Here is a 19,921-nt window from a genome sequence, read left to right as displayed (position 1 = left end):
CAGTGAAATGCATCTTTTGTGTAGAGTGTTCTGGTGGCAGCCCGCAAGTGCCAAGTGGTGGAAGCACGCCTCCAGCGCCAACATAACATGCCTACAACTTCCTAACCCGTACGTCTTTGGAATGTGGGAGGAAACCGGAGCACCCGGAGGAAACCCACTCAGACACACGGGGAGAACATGGGTTAAGTCAGCACCGCACATGAATGAATTTGAATTACTGGGATTTTCAGAGGCTTACTGCGATGTGACCTGCTCTAGTATTTAAAATCTCGTTTAAACTTGCAATGCATTCTTCAATGTTGAAGATGATTGAAGAAGTTGATATATTAAATCTGATCCAGACTGTTCAGAGCCAATGGGAAAAAGACCTTCTTCACACAAAGGACAGTGGAAATCTGGAACTCTGCCCAAAAAGCTGTTTTTGTTAGCAACAGTTCTAAAAGTTACAGGATCAGAGTGGATCAGTTAGCCATGAACCAAATGAACAACAGAACCACAAACTAACTGAATGTAGGAACAAAGGCACTGAATGGCCCCAATTACTCCTGTGCTAATCACTGCATACAACCTCCTTCATTCCACTCCATGCCTTTCCTTCCAGGGAATGTTATTATTTTTGAACTTGTAATGTAGGAAAGACAGCAAACAAATTGCACTCACAAAGAGCTTTGAAAAATAAGGAACAGATAGGTTTGTTTTTTTTTGCGCAGTCAGATTAAATAAAAACAAACCAGAACATCAGGAGAATTCCACTGCTCTTAAAAAATGATTTTAGGGCACTGCTTTGAAGTTCACCTGAGGGGGCAGACCTTGCTCTAATCATTTTTCTCGCAGTACAGTATTCTTTTCTTTCAAGTCCTTAAGGTGGAACTTGAATCAACAAACTTGTGATCCAATTTTGCCAAGTCAAAGCTGAGCTGCAGAAAAATCAGGCAACATTTTCAGATTCCTGTGAACTGTTTGCTCCCCCATTATGCAGTTACTACAAACCCATTAAACTTAATTTCTAATTGATACATCTAATTAAGCTCCTTAATAGTGCATAGATCACAGCCGGGTGCTTCAGTGGATCAGCCAACTGGTGGAAGCTCAATTATATACACATTGTAAAATCAGTTCCAGTGGAAGGCAATGGCAGTGTGATATGGCTCACTTCTGGCCCGCAGGTGGGTTTGTGAAACAGCAGTGACATTGGACCCACAGTGTGCCTGCAGTTATTATTTTTAGCGTGGGGAAGGCCTTGCCTTCAGAACTTGGTCGGGCAGCTTGAAATCTGCGAAGGAAGCTTTATGCTTCTTATCCTGCTCCAGTGACCAACAAAGGATGTGAAAGGTGTTTATAAAGAATCCAACCTAGGTTAATAAAAGCTCCTAGCTTAGCACCACCAAGCAGATGCACGTGGTAACTCATTTTGCAAGAGAAAAGAAGTAATGCAACAGACCGGCAGCAAACAAACCAGCATCTATAGCAGGAGTACAAACAGTCCTCTGCTTCCAAACCCAACACTCTCCTCCCCTTGATTTTACTGAGCACCACCATACCTCCCTGCATCAATTGCAGGAGAGAGTTCCCTGTCCTTCCATTCGCTATGCTTTAACATATTATGCTCCGTTTTAGAAATTGTCAACAAATTTGATTGGTCCTCCCAAAACATATGACATCTCTAAAAATCCTGAGGACCAAATCCCAAGTTTAGCAGCCACTGTCTGTAGGGAGCCAGGAAGAACAGAGGGCAAGTTATCCCAAACAATGCTTGCAACACAACCAACAAGAACAGGCTAACCGCAGAAGCAACAGTGCATGCAACCTTTACTGTGATCTTCCCTCAAATATTGGACCAATTTTTATTACACTGCTGCCACCTGCAGTTTATAAGTAGTCAACTGGAAGAATGCAACATGGAAATTGATTTAACAAAGATTCAGGATGATTTTATTACACACTAATATTACTGAGTAGATGCATGATACAGTACAGAAGTAACAAGCCCATTCTATTACAACCTTCTCCCACAACTCCACCATTTCACTTTAGCAACGTGTCCTTCTTCTAGTTTCCCCATTAAGCACACACACACTGTTCATTATAATTAATCCTTCTGGCATTAAATTGGCATCAAGCTCCACATTCTATCCACGCTCTGGTTGGTATATTTCTCCTCAGCTTCTGCACTGAAAGATGACAAATCCCCAGGAGATGATTGATGACTTGTACCTGAGGTGTTGGATGCAGGCCATCAATGATTTAGATGAGGGGATCAAGTGTAATATCTCTAAATTTGCAGATGATACAATACTGGGTGACAGTGTGAGCTGTGAGCAGGATGAAGAGAGGCTAGGTGAGTGGACAAGGACATGGCAGATGGAACACAGAAAAATATGAGATATGTATCTTTAGTTAAAAAAGATGAAGGTATTTTCGAAGTGGTGAGAGATTGGATAATGTTGGTGTTCAGAAGGATCCATGTGCCCTTACACACAAATCACTGAATATGCAAGTTCAACTAGTAATTAGGAAGGAAAATAGGTTTGGCCTATATTTTGAGACTGTGTTTGGGTCTGATACCTAAGTTGATGATCTCACATTTTTCCTGGAGATTAGCATGCCCACAATACTCCAAATGTGGCATAATTAATGTTCTACACAACTTTTCAGCTTTTGAATTATATCCCTACAAAAACTTACCACAGTTTGTTATTTTCTTTCTTCAGTGGTCTTATCAGCCTGCTTGTGTCTTTCTGCCTCGAGATCTCTTCTCCCATTCACTCATTTATTTTCAACATGGCCATTTTCTTTCTGCTAAAGTGAACTAACTCACATTACTGACAGTGAAGCTCATTTATTGATTATTGTGTTCTTTCTGCAAATTTGCTAATTTATAGAGTCATACAGCACGGAAATGGGCCCTTTGGCCCAACTGGTCCATGCCGACCAAATTCCCATCTAAGCTAGTCCCATTTGCCCGTGTTTGGCCCGTATCCCTCTAAACCTTTCCAATCCATGTACCTGTCCAAGTACCTTTTAAATGCTGTTAATGCACCTGCCTCAACCACTTCCTCTGGCAGCTCATTCCATATACGGACCACCCTCTGGGTGAAAAAGTTGTCCCTCAAGTTCCTATTAAATCTCTCCCCTCTCACCCTAAACTTGTGCCCTCTAGTTCTCAATTCCCCAACCCTGGGAAAAAGACTGTGCGCATTCACCTTATCTATACCCCTCATAATTTTATACACCTCCATAAGATCACCCCCTCTTTCTCCTACACTCCAATGAAAAAGGTCCCAAGCTGCTTAACCTCTCTCCATAACTCAGTCCCTCGAGTCCCCTCTGGGTGAAGAAGTTGCCCCTCAGCTTCCTATTAAATCTCTCCCCTCTCATTTATTCCTATATTTTTCTGCAGTTCTCTCCTGTACTGACAACCATTTAAAATTTGATGTTGTAACATTCTGGAACTCTACCTCTGATTCCAGGGTTTAAACCATATATTTAAATGTTGGCTGGTACTGATTCTAGCATCAATCCTTCTACACCATAACAGAAGGGAACACAAGGTGGTGTAAGAAAGGGTGATCAGTATCCTTGTGTTGGAAGATTTGGCCCACTCAAGAAATGAACACAAACATGCTGACTGTCCAGTGATGTAATGAGGGAGTGCTGCTTTGCTGGAACTGCCGGCTTTTAGTTAAGATGTTAAACCAAAAGGACCTGTTTGTCCACTCGAGTGTAAGTTAAAAATAAATTGACATTCTTTCCAAGAAGTGCAGGGGACTTATACCAATTATTTAATCCTTATTCAACATTACTAAATAAAAGTATTTGGTTAATAACACATTGTCCTTTTTGGTAACTTCCTGTGTGCAAATTAACTGCCCCATTTCTTACACTTCAACAGTGACTACAGAAAGCCCGTCAGTGGTTAGAAGGTTCTTAGAGACACCCCAAAAGGGATGTGAAAGGCTCTATATAAATGCAGGTACCTTGGTGAGAATGTTTTACCTTCTGCACTTACGAAGCAAAACTTTAAGCACCAGGAGCATTTATTGAGAACTGCATTTCAATGGATAAAATGAATGGAAGGCAAACTTGACCTGACGCCAGAATTCCTGAGATGTCCTCCTAATGCATGAAGCTTTGTGCCAGGAATAATTTTTTCTGGAATAGGCAGCTCTTGATCTGAACGCAGCCCGAGGTTATTATGCCTGCTGGTATTGTTCCAGGATACTTGAGTTCTCAGCCTCTGAGAGTCCCTTAATAGCATGGGTGCACGACGATCTGGTGCTAAGCTGGGGTACTGTGTACTGTAAATGCTGTTTTACCACATTAAGCATTACACCAGAATGTAATTTAGTAGTATGTTAGATAGGTTGCTCTTTAAGGCCACAGAATTTCACTCCAGATAATAACTTAAGCAGTTAGCGTAACGCTATTACAGCGCCAGCGACCCGGGTTCAATTCCAGCCGCTGTCTGTAAGGAGTTTGTACGTTCTCCCTGTGTCTGCGTGGGTTTCCTCCGGGTGCTCCGGTTTCCTCCCACATTCCAAAGACGTACGGGTTAGGAAGTTGTGGGCGTGCTACGTTGGTGCCGGAAGCGTGGCGACACTTGCGGGCTGCCCCAGAACACTCTATGCAAAGATGCATTTCACTGTGTGTTTCAATGTACATGTGACTAATAAAGATATCTTATCCTATAACTGTTGCCAGTGAGGGAAGTACAGGTAGATTTCCAATTCCGGTTGATAAGAAAATTAGTGCAGAACAACTGGTTTTCTTTCACTATTTTAATACTGCCACCATCCCAAAGTACAAAAGTCACTTTAATTCTCCACCTCATTCCCACCGTTCTCATTCTCTCACATTGTTCCAAAGAAACCTAATGCAAGCTTAAGTAACAGCACCACGACTTTCCACAAGGCACATTACAATATTCCTTCCCAATATCAAATTCAACAATTTCATATAATGGTTCTGCTATTCTCATTTACATCTCGTCTCAAACCACCTTTTGATCCCCACTTTGGTTTAAACAGTCATCTCTTTTGTCATTTAATTCTGGCCTTCCTCACCTTCCATCTCATTTCCCTTTCCTACCTTCTCTGCGCCATAAAACTTGATCTATGTCTGACAATTCCAGTTTTAATGAAATCTCACCCAGCATCGTAAAAGGTTGTTTCTCTCTCTGCAGATGCTGTTCTGCTTGTTGGGTATATCCTGCAATATTACTGATAATATTACACAGAGAAATATATAACTAATGCCTATCAAGCCACTTCAGAGTTTCAAAACTATGCAAAGAAAGCAGGAAACAGCCATTTCATGCATGCTCCACCTGAACTACGCTGCTCCTTTTTGAAGAGTTCAATTTGATCTTTTATATTCAATCTGAACTGCCGGACAGGCCTTAGTTTAGTATCTGACCCAAAAGACAACACCTCCAACAGTGCAGTACTGTCTCAAAGTGAATCAAGTATCAACCTACAATGCCACTTGAGTGTCAGAGTGGACTTACATCCAACTAACCAGCAAGAATGCTTTATGAAGATAACTTGTGATTATCTACTGTGACAGTTTAATAAAATATTCCAAGAAACATTCAGTATTTTGAACACAGCATCGCATTTCCCTGTGGACTTGGTTAGAGGCATCCAAGGAATTCACAGAAGGAATATTAAGCAGATAAGGGAACACAAAAGGTCAATAAATTAATATTGACTTACAAACCGCAATAACTTGCACTTTTTATTGTACCTTTAACATATTAGAATGTCTACAATGTTTCACAAGGGTATAATTAATCAAAGACCAACATTGATCAAAGAATATTAGAATGGATGACTAGAAGTTTGGATGTGAAAATGGGTTAAGAGGCAGGAGCTTAACCCGAGACTAGACAAATTTATTTTGGAGCCAATGCACACTGCATTCTGTTGATGAAAGTCTCACTTATTACCTGCATTGCATTTATTCATCTTCTATCTTCGTCCTAACACCTACTGTTCAACACATTTCTCCTTTTGCTTGTCATTTCTAACATTAATCATTTCATATTCTCTATATGCAACTTATGAAGGTCAGATTTAAAAGGTGTTCAACATTATGAGGAACCTTAATAGGGTAAACAATAAGAATCAGAAACCAGAAGAAAGCGATTTAAAGCACGGGTGAAAGAGTTGGTAAAGATGAAAAGAGTTATTGTAAAGAGGAGGTTTATGAGAATGATCCCAGGGATGGAAGAGTTAGTGTTTCAGAAGCGTTTGATGTCTCTGGGCCTGTCCTCGCTGGAGTTTAGAAGGATGAGGGAGGATCTCATTGAAACTTACTGAATATTGAAAGGCCTGGATAGAGTGGATGTGGAGAGGATGTTTTCATCAGTGGGAGAGTCTAGGACCAGAGGTCATAGCCTCAGAATAGAAGGACGTCCCTTTAGAACAGAGATGAGGAGGAATTTATTAAGCCAGAGGGTGATGAATCTGTGGAATTCATTGCCACAGACAGCTGTGGAGGCTAAGTCAAAAGTTATGAGGAAAAGGCAGGAGAATGGGATTGAGAAGGAAAAATAAATCAGCTATGATCAAATGGTGAAGCAGACTGATGGGCTGAGTGGCCTAATTCTACTCTTATGGTCTTATGCAATGGATTGTTATACACAGAAATTTGTTTCCAGCTATATTTTTCTCCAGGATGGCATGCAAACCATGACATCAACCAACAGGTCTACAGCACAGCCAGTCTCAGTGAAGGCTAGTGTTAAATAGGGCTGCACCATTGTTCCAACACCTTTCTCCCCCCAAAGCTGCACCTCACCTCCAACAAACTTCCCACACGACTGGCGCTAATCTTTAGAACTAATGATAAATTGTTCAACGAGGTCATCTGAACCTCTGCAGTTGAGCTCTAAGCCACTGTTGACTTTTTCACCGAGAGGATGGGCCATACACTGAATATTCACAAGACAAAAATACCCTAACAACTTGCCTCCACTACTCCATACTATACAGAGGATTCACAGCGAGATCCTGGAAAACATTGATCACTTCTCATATCTTGGAACCCACCTCTTAGCAAAGGCAGACATTGATGAAAAAATTCACCACTGCCTTTTAATGCGTCTTTGGGATTGAGGTAAATGGCATCTGAAGATAGAGACCTCAATCCTAGCACAAAACTCATGGTCTACCAGACAGCAGTGACCTCTACCCTCCTCTGTGCTCCTGAGACCTGGACTACCTACAGCAGGCATCTCAAGGCACTGAAAGAATACCACAATCTTTGTCTCTGCAAAACCCTCCAAATTCACTGGAAGGATAAGTGAACCATTATTAATTCCCTTCCCTGGCCAAGATCCCATGATTGAGGCCCTAGTTACAGACAGTCAGTTACGTTAGCTAGGTCTCGTCACTTACATGCCTGACAACAGAGTTCCAAAACAGATAATCTATTCCAAGCTCTATAGTGGGTAGGCTTTATTATAAGGAGAGATTTGAGGTGTTCAAATCCTCCTTGAAGAAATGTAACATCCCCACTAACTCCTGGGAATCACTGGCCCATGATCAAAAGTGCATGCAGGGAAGCTCTCAATGATGGGGAGGAATGGGCTCAATGATAGGACTAACTGTCTCTCCGCACAATTAAGTATTTTTTTAAACCCTTTCCTGTTTCACTACTCTTTCCAATGTAATCCTTGTTCTGCATAAAACAGAGTCACAAGGCATTCTGTTGTCCTCACATTCTGTCCATTAACATTGGGAACTCTTGGCCATAATCACTTCTTGACTTAGTGTAGTATTGCCACAGGCTTAAACTCAGCGCTAACCTGACAGAATGAGGAAATTGGCCAAAGCTCTTACTCCAAGTGCACTTGGTGACCTTTAGAGGAATGTGGGGGAATTGAAGATTGGTTTGATGTATCCCATAAGTCAAAAATACTATGCTAGCAGGCACCAGCTTGCTTGCCCTGTTGTGAGCAAAATGGAGAAGCTTCTGACATCAATAAAAAAGGCAAGACCCTGGAAGAGTTAACATCAGAGATGAAGGTGAAGTGGCAGAAAGAAGCAAGAACAGGGATTAAATAAAACTGTGCCTGTTCTTTCCTCTTCATTGGTGTTTTACTTATTAAGCTGGTGGGAATTTATAAACAACCTTGCAACAATAGTTTAAGAATTATAATACCTAAAGACTAACAGAAGCTTAGACTTCCAGAGGGAATTCATAAAAGCATTAATCATTGCCACCACATTTATCTCATGACATTTCTATATTTTCTCAGTCTGGGTTTGCAAAACACACTACCCAAAACAGACAATTCCCTCACAGTGAATCTCCCTGATGCAATTGTTTCAGACGGATGAGGGAGAGCATGAAGATGGATTAAGCAATTTTTTTTCTGGGCCTTTTAATCATTTGGAAGTGCTGGCTTGTGTCAGCCAATACAGCTGGATACTGCCTCCAGCTCAGCAATCACTTTCACCAAGGAATGGTCTCCCTATTGTGACTAACAAAAGCCATTGTAAATATAGTCCAATTTTAATATTAGTCATTGTGTTAAATAAAGAGGATGTTCCTCATTGCTTTGTGCACCGACAATAATTGCTTCCTTATTAATTTTTCGACTTGAAGATACTGGGTCGCAATCATCCCTTCTGTAAGGACTGTCACACTGATGCAGAGGAAAAGGCCACTATATTGATCATGATTGAAGGAAGAAAACTCAGAAAATGTAGCCAAAATATAACAAGACAACCCCAATTTTGAAATTTTAAATGCCCCTTGCACCAGCCTCGAAAGCTTTTCTTTTAAAATGATGTTGACAAGGGTAGGGGTAAGAGCAGGCAGCCAGAGTTCAAAATGATCTTGTGCCTGTGTATAGAATCGTGTCTTGTTATCATCTTGGAACATTTGGCTTTGCTTCCCTGTCCTAGACTCCTCACCAGGAGAAACAATTTCTCTCAATCTATATTATCGATCCTTTAAATATGTTAACCCACTAATTTCCCTCACTTAGGAGATTTCAAATCTATTCTACACATAACTTAACCCTCCAGGCCTTTGGGACATGGCAGACAAATACACATGGAGAATCATGATCACAGAAACGTTATATCCACAAATAATCCAAAACTCATGAAGGAGGTGGTGCGGGAGGCACCTGATTGGAAACACCATTGAAATGTTCAATATAGGTATGTTTCCACATGAGGGAATCCAAAATAAAGAGGCAGAAATATAAGATAATCAGTCAGAAAATAATGGGGAACCTTCCTGTGCTGAGAAAGTGGAACTGAGGCAAATAGCATGGATTGTTTCTTAACTTATAATGGAAGGCCATTCAGCCCATCACATCCATCCGGGCTCTCAGTAGAGCAATCTGATATGTCCCATTCCCCCTCTCTTTATTTTCTGGTATCCCTGCGAATTATTCTCTCCCACATGTTCACCATCTCCTCTTTGATTCTGTTTGCTATTAACCTACACTTAAGGGATAATTTAATGTAGCCAATTGACATCAGCACACCTTTGAGATGTGGGAGGAAATCTGTGGGAGAGAATGTGCAAACTCTGCACAGAACGTACCCAAGGTCAGGATTGAACCTTGGTCCCTGGAGCAGTGAAGCAGCAGCACGAACTGTTTCATCACTGTGTTGCCCCTTTGAGGGAAGCCCAGATAAGCCCAAGAGAGAAAGGAACAGAGGATGTAACATTGGGGTTAATGAGGCAGGGTGGGCAGATAGTCTGAGATATGAACTTTCAATACAATGACTGAGTTGCCCATTCATCATACACACCATCCTTTTCTCTCCCTGACTTGCTGCATCATAATTCTGCCCTCCAGCACTGCTGATGACTGCAACAACAAGCAAATGAAATTCTTCACAGCTTGCAGCAATGTGCAGCTAAATCATGCATACTGACTGCCACAGCAATAATAGAGACAGAGTCTCTCGAGGGTGTAAGTGGGAGAGAAAATTTTATACAATCTCTATTCCATTTTCTGTACAAACTAAACCTCAAATGCCGATAAAACAGTCTCTGTTTTGCCTGTGGGTTCTATATTTCATTGTTGAAGCTATTTGGTTAAGAAAAAAACCACAAGGCTTCAAAAATACAAAAGCAAAGTACTGCAAATGCTGCTTATCAGAACTAGAAACAGAAAATACTCAGCAGGTCAGGCAGCATCTGTAGAAGGAAAACATGAATTAATGTTTCAGATTGACGACCTGAAACAAACAAATAGTTTCTGTTGCTCTCTGACCTGCTAAGTATTTCCAGTATGTTCGATTTTGTTTTGCAAGGTTTCAATCCCTGTTTTGCACGATGTTTACGCTAGCTGTTCAAAGTAAATCTGAACCTGTCGCTTTGAGGGTAAATCATTCCCAGCATTCAGGTTCCCAGGTTCTTGGATTCATCAGCATCAATTGGAAATCCAAAATCTCAACTTGGAGTCGTAGAGTTATAGAGTTATACAGCACAGAAACAGGTCCTGAGGCCCAACTCATTCACACCGACCGAACTATCTACCATTTGCCTGCGTTTGGTCCATATCCCTCTAAACCTGTCCGATCCATGTACCGGTCTAAATGTCTTTTAAACCTTGTGATTGTACCCACCTCTACAGCTTCCTCTGGCAGCTTGTTCCACACACCCACCACCCTCTGTGTAGAAAAAGTTGCCAATCAGGTCCCTTTTAAATCTTTCCCTTCTCACCTTAAACCTATACCCTTTACTTTTAGACTCCCCTACCTTGTGTAAAAGAATTGGAATTGGTTTATTATTGTCACATGTACCGAGGTACAGTGGAAAAACTTGTCTTACATACCATTTGTATAGATTAATTCACTACAACGGTACATTGAGGTACTACAAGGTAAAACAATAACAGAATGCAGAATAAAGTGTAACAGCTGCAGAGAAAATACAGTGCAGGCAGACAATAAGGTGCAAGGTCATAATGAAGTGGATTGTGAGGTCAAGAGTCCATCTTATCGTACTAGGGATCATTCGATACTCTGTGGCCATCCACTTTATCCACATCTCTCATAATTTTATAAACCTCTGTAAGGTCATCCCTCAGCTTCCTGTGCTCTGGGGAAAAAAGTCCCAGCCTATCCTTATAACACAAGCCCTCCAGTCCTGGTGTCATCATCGTGAACCATTTCTGCACGCTTTCCAGCTTAGTGACATCCTTCCTATAGCTGGGTGACCAGAACTGTGCACCAAGTGTGGTCTCACCAATGACTTGCCCAGACGGTATAAATGTGAATCCAGTAACATGGGCCTGATCTGTCTCGAGCAGGTAAACTTAAGGTTTGATGTCCAGTCTTGGGCTGGGGCAGCAATTGAAAGGCTATTGGTCCTCGTGCCACAGATGAAGGACGAAAACTCACCTGTGAATCCTACCCCAAACACATTTTTTGCCTAAACTAAGCCTCATAGTGGCCACATAGCTAAGGTGCTGGGGGTCCTTCAGACAAGGTGAAACTGCATCCCATCAGAACTTCAAGAGGGAAAGAGAGGATTTGCTGAACACTTTGGTGGCTTATTAGGTCAATATTCACACCCCACCCCCTTATGGTATTGAAACGTACAGAACAAGAGAACTATAGAACAGTTCCCTTATAAACTGAGATGGACTCTGACCTCACGATCTATCTTGTTGTGACCTTGCACCTTATTGCACTGCACTTTCTCTGTAGCTGTGACACTTTACTCTGTACTGTTAGTGTTTTTGCCTGTACTACTTCAATGCACTCTGTACTAACTCAATGTAACTGCACTGTGTAATGAATTGACCTGTACGATCGGTTTGTAAGACAAGCTTTTCACTGTACCTCGGTACAAGTGACAATAATAAACCAATACCGACTCACGCTGGAGAAACTCGTCCTGAAGAAAGGTTCTGACCCGAAACATTGACCACCTGCTTTTCTCCACGGATGCTGCCTGGCCTGCTGAGTTCCTCCAGCGCCATCATGTTTTTCAAGAGAACTTGTGCCGCTGTGTTCACTATTGTCAACCAGCAACTGCTCCTTTGAGGAAGGAAGGGCACTCAATCTTCTGATCACCGTCACTCCTGGGTGTACAGGCAACAGGTAGGGGCGGGAACCTGTAATGTTCCTCTATGCCCCATCAAGAACAGACAGGAGATAATCTCGGCCCTCGCCAAATGATAGTTTATGGACAGTTAGGTTGGGATCAAGGACAGAAAAGCTAAATTCCCATTCCATTAGTAAAATGTATACATGATCAATTATTCCAATTAAGAAAGACTGTACTGCTTCTAAATTAAACCATTAGAAACACAGCAGATCCAGTCAGAGTCAAGGCAACCCAAGATACCCCTCAGGAGGTGGTTATTGAGCCACGTCTAAACTGACTGCTCTTAAATTCTGGATTTATCTTTGGAATGTGTGATTCCATTAACCATACCTGCAGGCACTGTTCAACTACTTGGAAATTCTTGATCACCAGACTTTCATGACACAGGCAATAGAGAAAGCTAAATGCTATTCTACAATATTACCGCAGCTAAATTTGAGACATTTTCCATCAATGACTTGCGCAGCTTCTGATGGAAAGAACTAAATCACAAGGTGGTGATTTAGTGCTCTTGTTAATGTTTTAAAGAGGTTTCATTACTATTGCAATTTTCTGGTGTTCTGAGTCAACTGAACCCAGTCATCCTAATGATCAGATGCACTGTGCAAAAAGCAGTTTTGGTTGCAAATTTGGAACAAGGATACAGCTCATTGTCTGCCATCCAGACCATCTATAGTCTTTAGAAGTGCTGCAGGAATCCGAGACAGAAGACTTTCCAACTGGTCTTTGATGTCACAAAACACCCAATGAACCAAAGATTGGAAATGTTGTTAAAATTTACAATATCGACATTGGAAGTAGTGCAAAAAGATTTACAAGGATTATAGCACAGCTGAAAGATCAGAACTATTTGGAAAGGTTGAACAGATTGGAGTTATTTTCTCTTCATAAGAGAAAACTATGGAGTGATCTGATAAAAAAAACCTTGCAAAAATCTGAAGGTGCTTGTCAGTGGTGCAAACAGAATAGAATGTGGAACTTGTTACCGAGGGCTGAGGCCAATGGTACAGAGGGCTTGAGGGGGGAAATCAAATAAGAGAGAAAGGGGCAGAAGGCTATGCTGTTAGTTTGAGAAGAATGGTGGGAGGGGGCTCTTGGATTTCCCAGCTCTGTTGGAAACTCCCCACTTTTATATTCAATTCCCCCAGCAATAAAAAAAATAACATTTTGTTAAGTTTTCCTTATTACTTGCTATTCCTGTACCTCAGCTTTTTGGACATCATGCTTTAGGACACCCAGATCCTGTAAGTTGTTTGTAAAGTCTGAATGTGACTTCTGTTTGCAAGCTAGCAATTAATCACCCCTCTTCATCGAGCCCGATACACATATCCCAGTCTCATTGCTTTATTTAGCTTCCCATAAAGTGATTTGGTATTATTTTCCCTTGTTACATTCCACTTTCTCAATACCCTTTGGGTAAAGTATCTTGTAATTATTTAGCTTTTGTTTAACTAATTTTAACTTTATTTTTAAGTGTGAAAGCATGTTTAATTTTGCTATAATGATTAAGGCACAGTAGTACAGCGGTTAGCGAAACACTACTACAGCGCCAGCAACCCGGGTTCAATTCCGGCCACAGTCTGTAGGGAGTTTGCACGTTCTCCCTGTGTCTGTGTGGGTTTCCTCCCACATTCCAAAGATGTACGGGTTAGGAAGTTGTGGGCGTGCTATGTTGGCACTGGCAGCGTGTCGACACTTGTGGGCTGCTCCCAGAATATTCTACGCAAAGATGCATTTCACTGTGTGTTTTGATGTACATGTGACTAATAAAGATGTCTTATTAAGGTCTTATCTTATTAAGTAGTTTCCTGAACCTAGAATTAGTGGTCACTGTTTATCAATAAGGGGTCACGCATTTAAGACAAAGGGGCATTTTTTTTCTCTGCGTGCGCTGTAAGCATTTTCAAAAAGGATGTAATATTTGGGGCTGCCTTCAGTAGTTTATTTTGCTGTACTGTTCCTGATGTTTGGTCCACCTTCAGGGTTCGAGAAAATAAAATGTTTTGCTCTTCTGCAGCATAATACAATTCACTTGCTGTGGGCTCAACCCCAAAAAAAGGACCTTCACCTCCCCCTGGTCTTTCTGATCCCTTGGTGCCAGAAGCCTAGCCTCGTGACAGCGGCTCACCCTTTCAGTGTACCATCTTCCTGATCCTTCCAGTCTCCCAACCCTCACCCACCTGTTGCCCCCACCCCCCCCACCCCTCTCATCTCAGTCACCAAGTCCCTCCCATTGACTTCCAATCACCCATGGCCACTTTCTGACATCAGCTCCTGCCCCACCTCTAGTCTTTCCAATGCCTTGTCCTCTGTTGCATTCCTTGGGTGCATCTCAATCCTATCTGCTCCCAACTCTTCCAATCGTCTTCCCCTATCCCAACCCAGAACCTGGCTAACTGTGGCTAGGAAGTGGAGACAAAACGTTAATCTGCTTCTGCTGTTAAGCTCCCTAGGGCTCAAGAACCACCTCTTCTGAGCAGCCCTGTTACCACCAACTGAGCCAAGCGTGGTAGGAAAATAGAAAATACTGGTTGAACTTTCACAGATTTTGCAGAATTTTTACAGATGCACCATAGAAAGCATCCTATCCGGAAGTGTCACAGCTTAGTATGGCAACTGCTCTGCCCAAGAACACAAGAAATGGCAGAGTTGTGGACACAGCCCAGTCCATCGCACAAACCAGCCTCCCCTCCATGGACTCTGCCTATACTTCCCGCTGCCTCGGGAAAGCAGCCAATGCAATCACAGACCCCATCCACCCTGGATGTTCTCTCTTCTTCCTCCCCATCAGGCAAAAGATACAAAAGCTAGACAACACATACCACCAGCCTTAAGGACAGCTTCTACCCCACTATTGAAGACTCTTGAACGGGCCTCTTATACAATAAATTTTTGATCTCTCGATCTACCTTGTCATGGCCCCTGCACCTTATTGTTTACCTGCAATGCACTTTCTATGAACTGTAACACTATATTCTGCAGTCTGTTTTTTTTCTTTTATAGAACATAGAACAGTACAGCACAGGAACAGGCCCTTCGGCCCATGATGTTATACCAAACTAATTAAGCTCATGACAACTATCCCTTCTGCCTGCACATGACCCACATCCCTCCATTCTCTGCACAGTCATTTGTCTATCCAAGAGACTTTTAAACACCTCAATTCATCTGCCTCCACCACCACCCCTGGCAGCACATTCCAGGCACCCACCACTTGCTGGGTAAAAAACCTGACTCGCACTTCTCCTTTGAACTTTCCCCCCTCACCTTAAATAAATGCATGCTCTCTAGAATTAAACACTTCGACCTTGAGCAGTCGACGATCATCTTTCAGAGTATGAATTGGCATCCCAGGTGGCAAGAAAATAGACATTTAGATATCGGTTGTCTACTCTATCTAAACCTCTCATAATTTTATAAACTTCTATCAGGTCTCCGCTCAGCCTCCACTGCTCCAGAGAAAAGGTTTGTCCAACCTTTCCTTATAGCACACGCCATCTAATCCAGGCACCATCTTGGTAAACCTTTGTTGCACCCTCTCCAAAGCCCCCACATCCTTCCCATAATGGAGCGACCACAATTGAATACAGATGTGACCTAACTAGAGTTTTATAAAGCTGCAACATAACTTCCTGACTCTTGAACTCAATGCCTCAACTAATAAAGGCAGGCATGTCATACGCCTTCTTTACCGCCCTATCAACTTTGTACTACCTCCACGTACTTGTGTTTGGAATAATCTGTCTGGATGGCATGCAACCAAAATCTTTTCACTGTATCTCAATACATGCAACAATAATAAACCAATTACCAGTAACTTTTCCACTTTGTTATTACTTGTCAAAAATTAATTACAACAGTAATAACATTACTTACAAATTCAAAGTCACCATCCTGTGGCACCTTCCATTTATCAGAAGAGCTCTGAAGTGCTTGTGCGTTACGGTTACTGTGGCTATTTGCTTGATTCTCTTTTTCCTTCTGCTCAAAGTACTCCAGGAAGGATGGTTTACTTTGCTGTAACGTCTCCTCTTTCTCTGTGTAGTTAAAGAAAAATTTGCAGTGAGCTAAATTACATTCTGGAAAAGCAGCTCGAAGTTGCCGACCAGTGAATATCAAGCGGTCTCTGATAATCTTCCAGAGTATGAATCGGCATCCTAGGTGGCAAGAAAATAGAAAGTTAACATCAGCCAGTGACATAGAAACAGAGAAGAGGCCATTCAGCAACTCCAGTCTATGCTGTAATTCAATAAGAACAATTGATCTGTAACATTACTCCGTATCTACTCTTTCCTACATCCTTCTGGAGAATAAAAATTGATCAATTTGATTAAAAACTAACAAAATTTATCTGGTATCGATTGTCATTTGCAGAAAAATATCCTTATTTCTCCTATGCTTTACATGTAGGGGTGTTTGCTGACTTCACATAGAATTATAGAGCAATGCAGAAATAGAACAATTCGGCCCAACCAGTCCATGCCAACCACGGTGCCCACCAAGCTGGTCCAAATTTCCTGTGTTGGGCTCATATCCCTCCAAGCACCTGTCCAAGTGTTTCTTAAATGATACTATTGTACCTGCCTCAACCACTTCCTCTGGCAGCTCGTTCCATATACTCACCACCCTCTGCGTGAAAACGTTGTCCCTCAGGTCCATTTTAAATCTTTCCCCTCTCATGCTAAACCTATGCCCCCTAGTTTTGGACTCCCCTACCCTGGGGAAAAGACCGTTACCACCCACCTTTTCTATGCCTCTCATAATTTTAAACACTTCTATAAGGACCCCCTCGTTCTCCTACATTCCAAGGAATAAAGCCCTAGCCTGGCCAACCTCTCCCTATAACTCGCACCCTCTAGTCCTGGCAACATCCTTGTAAACCTTCTCTGCACCCTTTCCAGTTTAAGAACTTCTGAAAGGCCTGGTTTTAGACTACGCCTCCACTGCTAGCCTTTCCCCCCCGATTGGAGTTTGTTTCCTTTTCTACACTAATACTCTTCCTTAATATCCCAAAAGCATCAACCTAATCACTCCTTAACCTTCTAACTTCCAGTGAATACAAATCTAATTTGTGTGACTATTCCTTGTAATTCAACGGTCGCAGCCCAGATATGATCCTAGTAAATCAACTCATGACATCCTCCAGGATCACAATACTCTTCCTGGCACGTGGTGAACAGAACTGCTCACCTAACTCCAAGTGAATCCTAATCAGAGCATCGTCTAGCTCAACCATTACTCCATATATCCACGTGTACACCAGCTCTTTACATACAACGACCAGCATTTCATTGGTCTTGCGTTACAAAGTGCAGGACAGACATCTTCATCACTACCCATCTTGTAACATCACCCTTAATGTTGTTGGCATTGGACAACTGGGTTCCTGGGTTTTTCCCAAATGTTGCTCTACTCACACTGCAACAAAGTGCTCCCCCTCCAGAGGCAGATGAAATGAAACGTGTGGGTTGATTAGATACACCGGGTCAGGCTGCATACTCTCGAGAGCACAGAGTTGAGCGAGATTCAAACAGATGGGCAAAAGATACAAGGGGCATGAAGAATACTTTTTTTTTCTTTTAAAACAGAAAATGGATGAGGTCTGGAACTCAATGGCTGTAAGGGTGATGGAAAATGTCATAGAGAGAGAAAAGTCAGAAATCTCCATCAGAGAAAAATGCCCATTATGTCTGTGCTGACTTCAGATAAATCCGACCTGCTCCAGAGTGATGGATTCATTGATGGAACTTATCCAGCTGTCCATTTAATTACACACACTAGATGATCACAACAATAAATTCCTATAGTGCTTTTCACACAATAAAACATCCCAAATGCTTTACAGAAGGATTATCAGAAAATGTTGATACAGAGCTGTGGTCAGTGAGGCAGGTTTAAAGGAATGTTTAAAAGCAGAGGGAGAAATGGAGGCTTATACAAAAGCTTTGAATTGGGACAGCTAAAAGCACAGTCAGCAGCGGAGGAGCAATGAAAATTGAGGACAGAAGGAGCTGAAAGATCTCTGAGGATTGCCAGCAGGAGGAGTTTACAGACAGGAGGAAAGAGGGAATGAAGGGCTTTGAAACATGGGCGAGGATCTTAAAACTGAAGTGCTGGTAGGGAACACATGTCTGAGGAGAATTTTGGACAAATTCAAGTTTACAAAGGGTGGCAGATGTAAGGAGAAGACGTACAGAAAAACATCTATCCAGAAAGAAGGAAAGTCTTCTCCAGAAATGTTTCTGATATTGCAGCAAACTCTTTGTCTCTAATGTTTGGCTAAGAAGCCAATTCCATTATCTTCAACTGAAGAAATTAGTGGTGATAAGTTAACCATTTCTGAGTTCCATTCACTATGATTTGATAACTACCACTGATATAAGTAAAAAAAAGACTTGAATTACCCATTAATTTGAATTAAGGGAGTGGAATATAGTTTGAATTAATATTCCTCACCCATCATCTCTATTATGGATATCATATATTCCTCGCTAAGCTCACGTAGAGGAAAAAGATAATTGCCAAGATATAGCCTATAATTTGATTCAAATGAATATACACTGCAACATTTAGAGATAATCAGATGAGGGGAGATGTAACCCACAGTTTCTAGTCTTTATTTTCTGCGTCTCACTGTAGGTATTTAAATTTCAATCCTCTTTATTTTACATAATCAAAAACGTAGAAGCATTTGGAGACACAATTTCATCTCCAAAATAAGGATGAGAATTATTTATTTCCAATTATCAGAGATCTTGGCCATCAAAATGCTTTATGCACAAAAATTTCCTTACTGTTTCTGTATGAATCTTCATGCAGTTCAATATAGCTATAACATTAAAAAGCATTCTGAAAGTGGGAAGTGCGAAGTGGAAAGTTCAGCATGGGTCTCAGCGCGAGTATGAATTAGCCAACGTATTTCTGGCATGCTTCCATTGTAGAATCAAGTCAATCATTCAAGATGTCCTCCAGTAATGGAAACGTTGCTTTGACAAGTTGTGGCACACACATTACAGAAGCAGGCCATTCAAGCCATTGTGCTTATTTAGGCTGTGCATTATGGTAAACAGCAATCTTAATAGGTCATGTTAGGAATATTCAACGAGTGGATTGATTAGGCGGCAGTACCAAACATTAGCATCACAGTATAAGGACCCCACATCAAGATGACTGGAAACTACATCCCCGCAGAAGTGGAAACAGAATCAATCAGGACCTTCAAAAAGCGAACTGGATAGCTAGCAGAGGTTGAATAAGTTGCAGGGTTCAAGGGATAAAGTAGGGGATTGGGAATGGTGGGATTTGCTCCACTAGGAGTCTACCTGCACTCACTGAGTCAAATGGCTTCCTTTGCTGCCACAAAGATTCTAAGCAAGAATGCTCAGCGTAGGTGCATAAAAAAAAAATCTATGCCTTTCCTTTCATGATCTTCTCAACTGCAGGAGGGAAAATACAGGATTAGCGACAGATGAAGGAATTACAGAAATCAATTTAACAGATGAATTAAATTTTCTCAGAGAAAAAAGAACACTGCTTGAAAAGTTGTCAAGATCCTGCTTGGGGAGATAGATGTGAAGGTTTCCCGCATTACCAGCTTAACAGTTTTGGAACTGACATGCGCTGGCCAATGTAAAAGAAAACACCTCTAATAAATCTGACAGTGCAGCTTCTCTGCAGCAAGTGTTAAAGCAATTTTGAGACTGTCTAAATCCAACATTATCACGTCACATCACAGATAACTACAATAAGCTTCATTTCCTGAAATAAATAACAAATCCACGTCCTCCTGTACCCAGCAGTACTTACACTGTGGTTTGAGTCAAAGCCAATG

At 41.7% G+C, this 19,921-nt stretch overlaps 1 protein-coding gene across 1 annotated transcript in view; it reads right to left on the bottom strand.

Moving 5' to 3' along the window:
• The window catches only part of LOC127578773 (serine/threonine-protein kinase 3/4), a 150,349-nt gene that overhangs the window by 39,039 nt on the left and 91,389 nt on the right, over window positions 1–19,921 (bottom strand). Inside the window, exon 10 of the mRNA XM_052031215.1 lies at window positions 15,967–16,127. Coding sequence (XP_051887175.1) covers window positions 15,967–16,127 — 161 coding nt within the window. The remainder of the gene's footprint in view (window positions 1–15,966; window positions 16,128–19,921) is intronic.

This window comes from Pristis pectinata, chromosome 16, assembly GCF_009764475.1.
Source record: "Pristis pectinata isolate sPriPec2 chromosome 16, sPriPec2.1.pri, whole genome shotgun sequence".
In the NCBI taxonomy this organism is placed as follows: Eukaryota; Metazoa; Chordata; class Chondrichthyes; order Rhinopristiformes; family Pristidae; genus Pristis; species Pristis pectinata.
The sequence above is the reverse complement of the archived record's forward strand: the minus strand, read 5'-3'. Positions and strand labels throughout refer to the sequence as shown.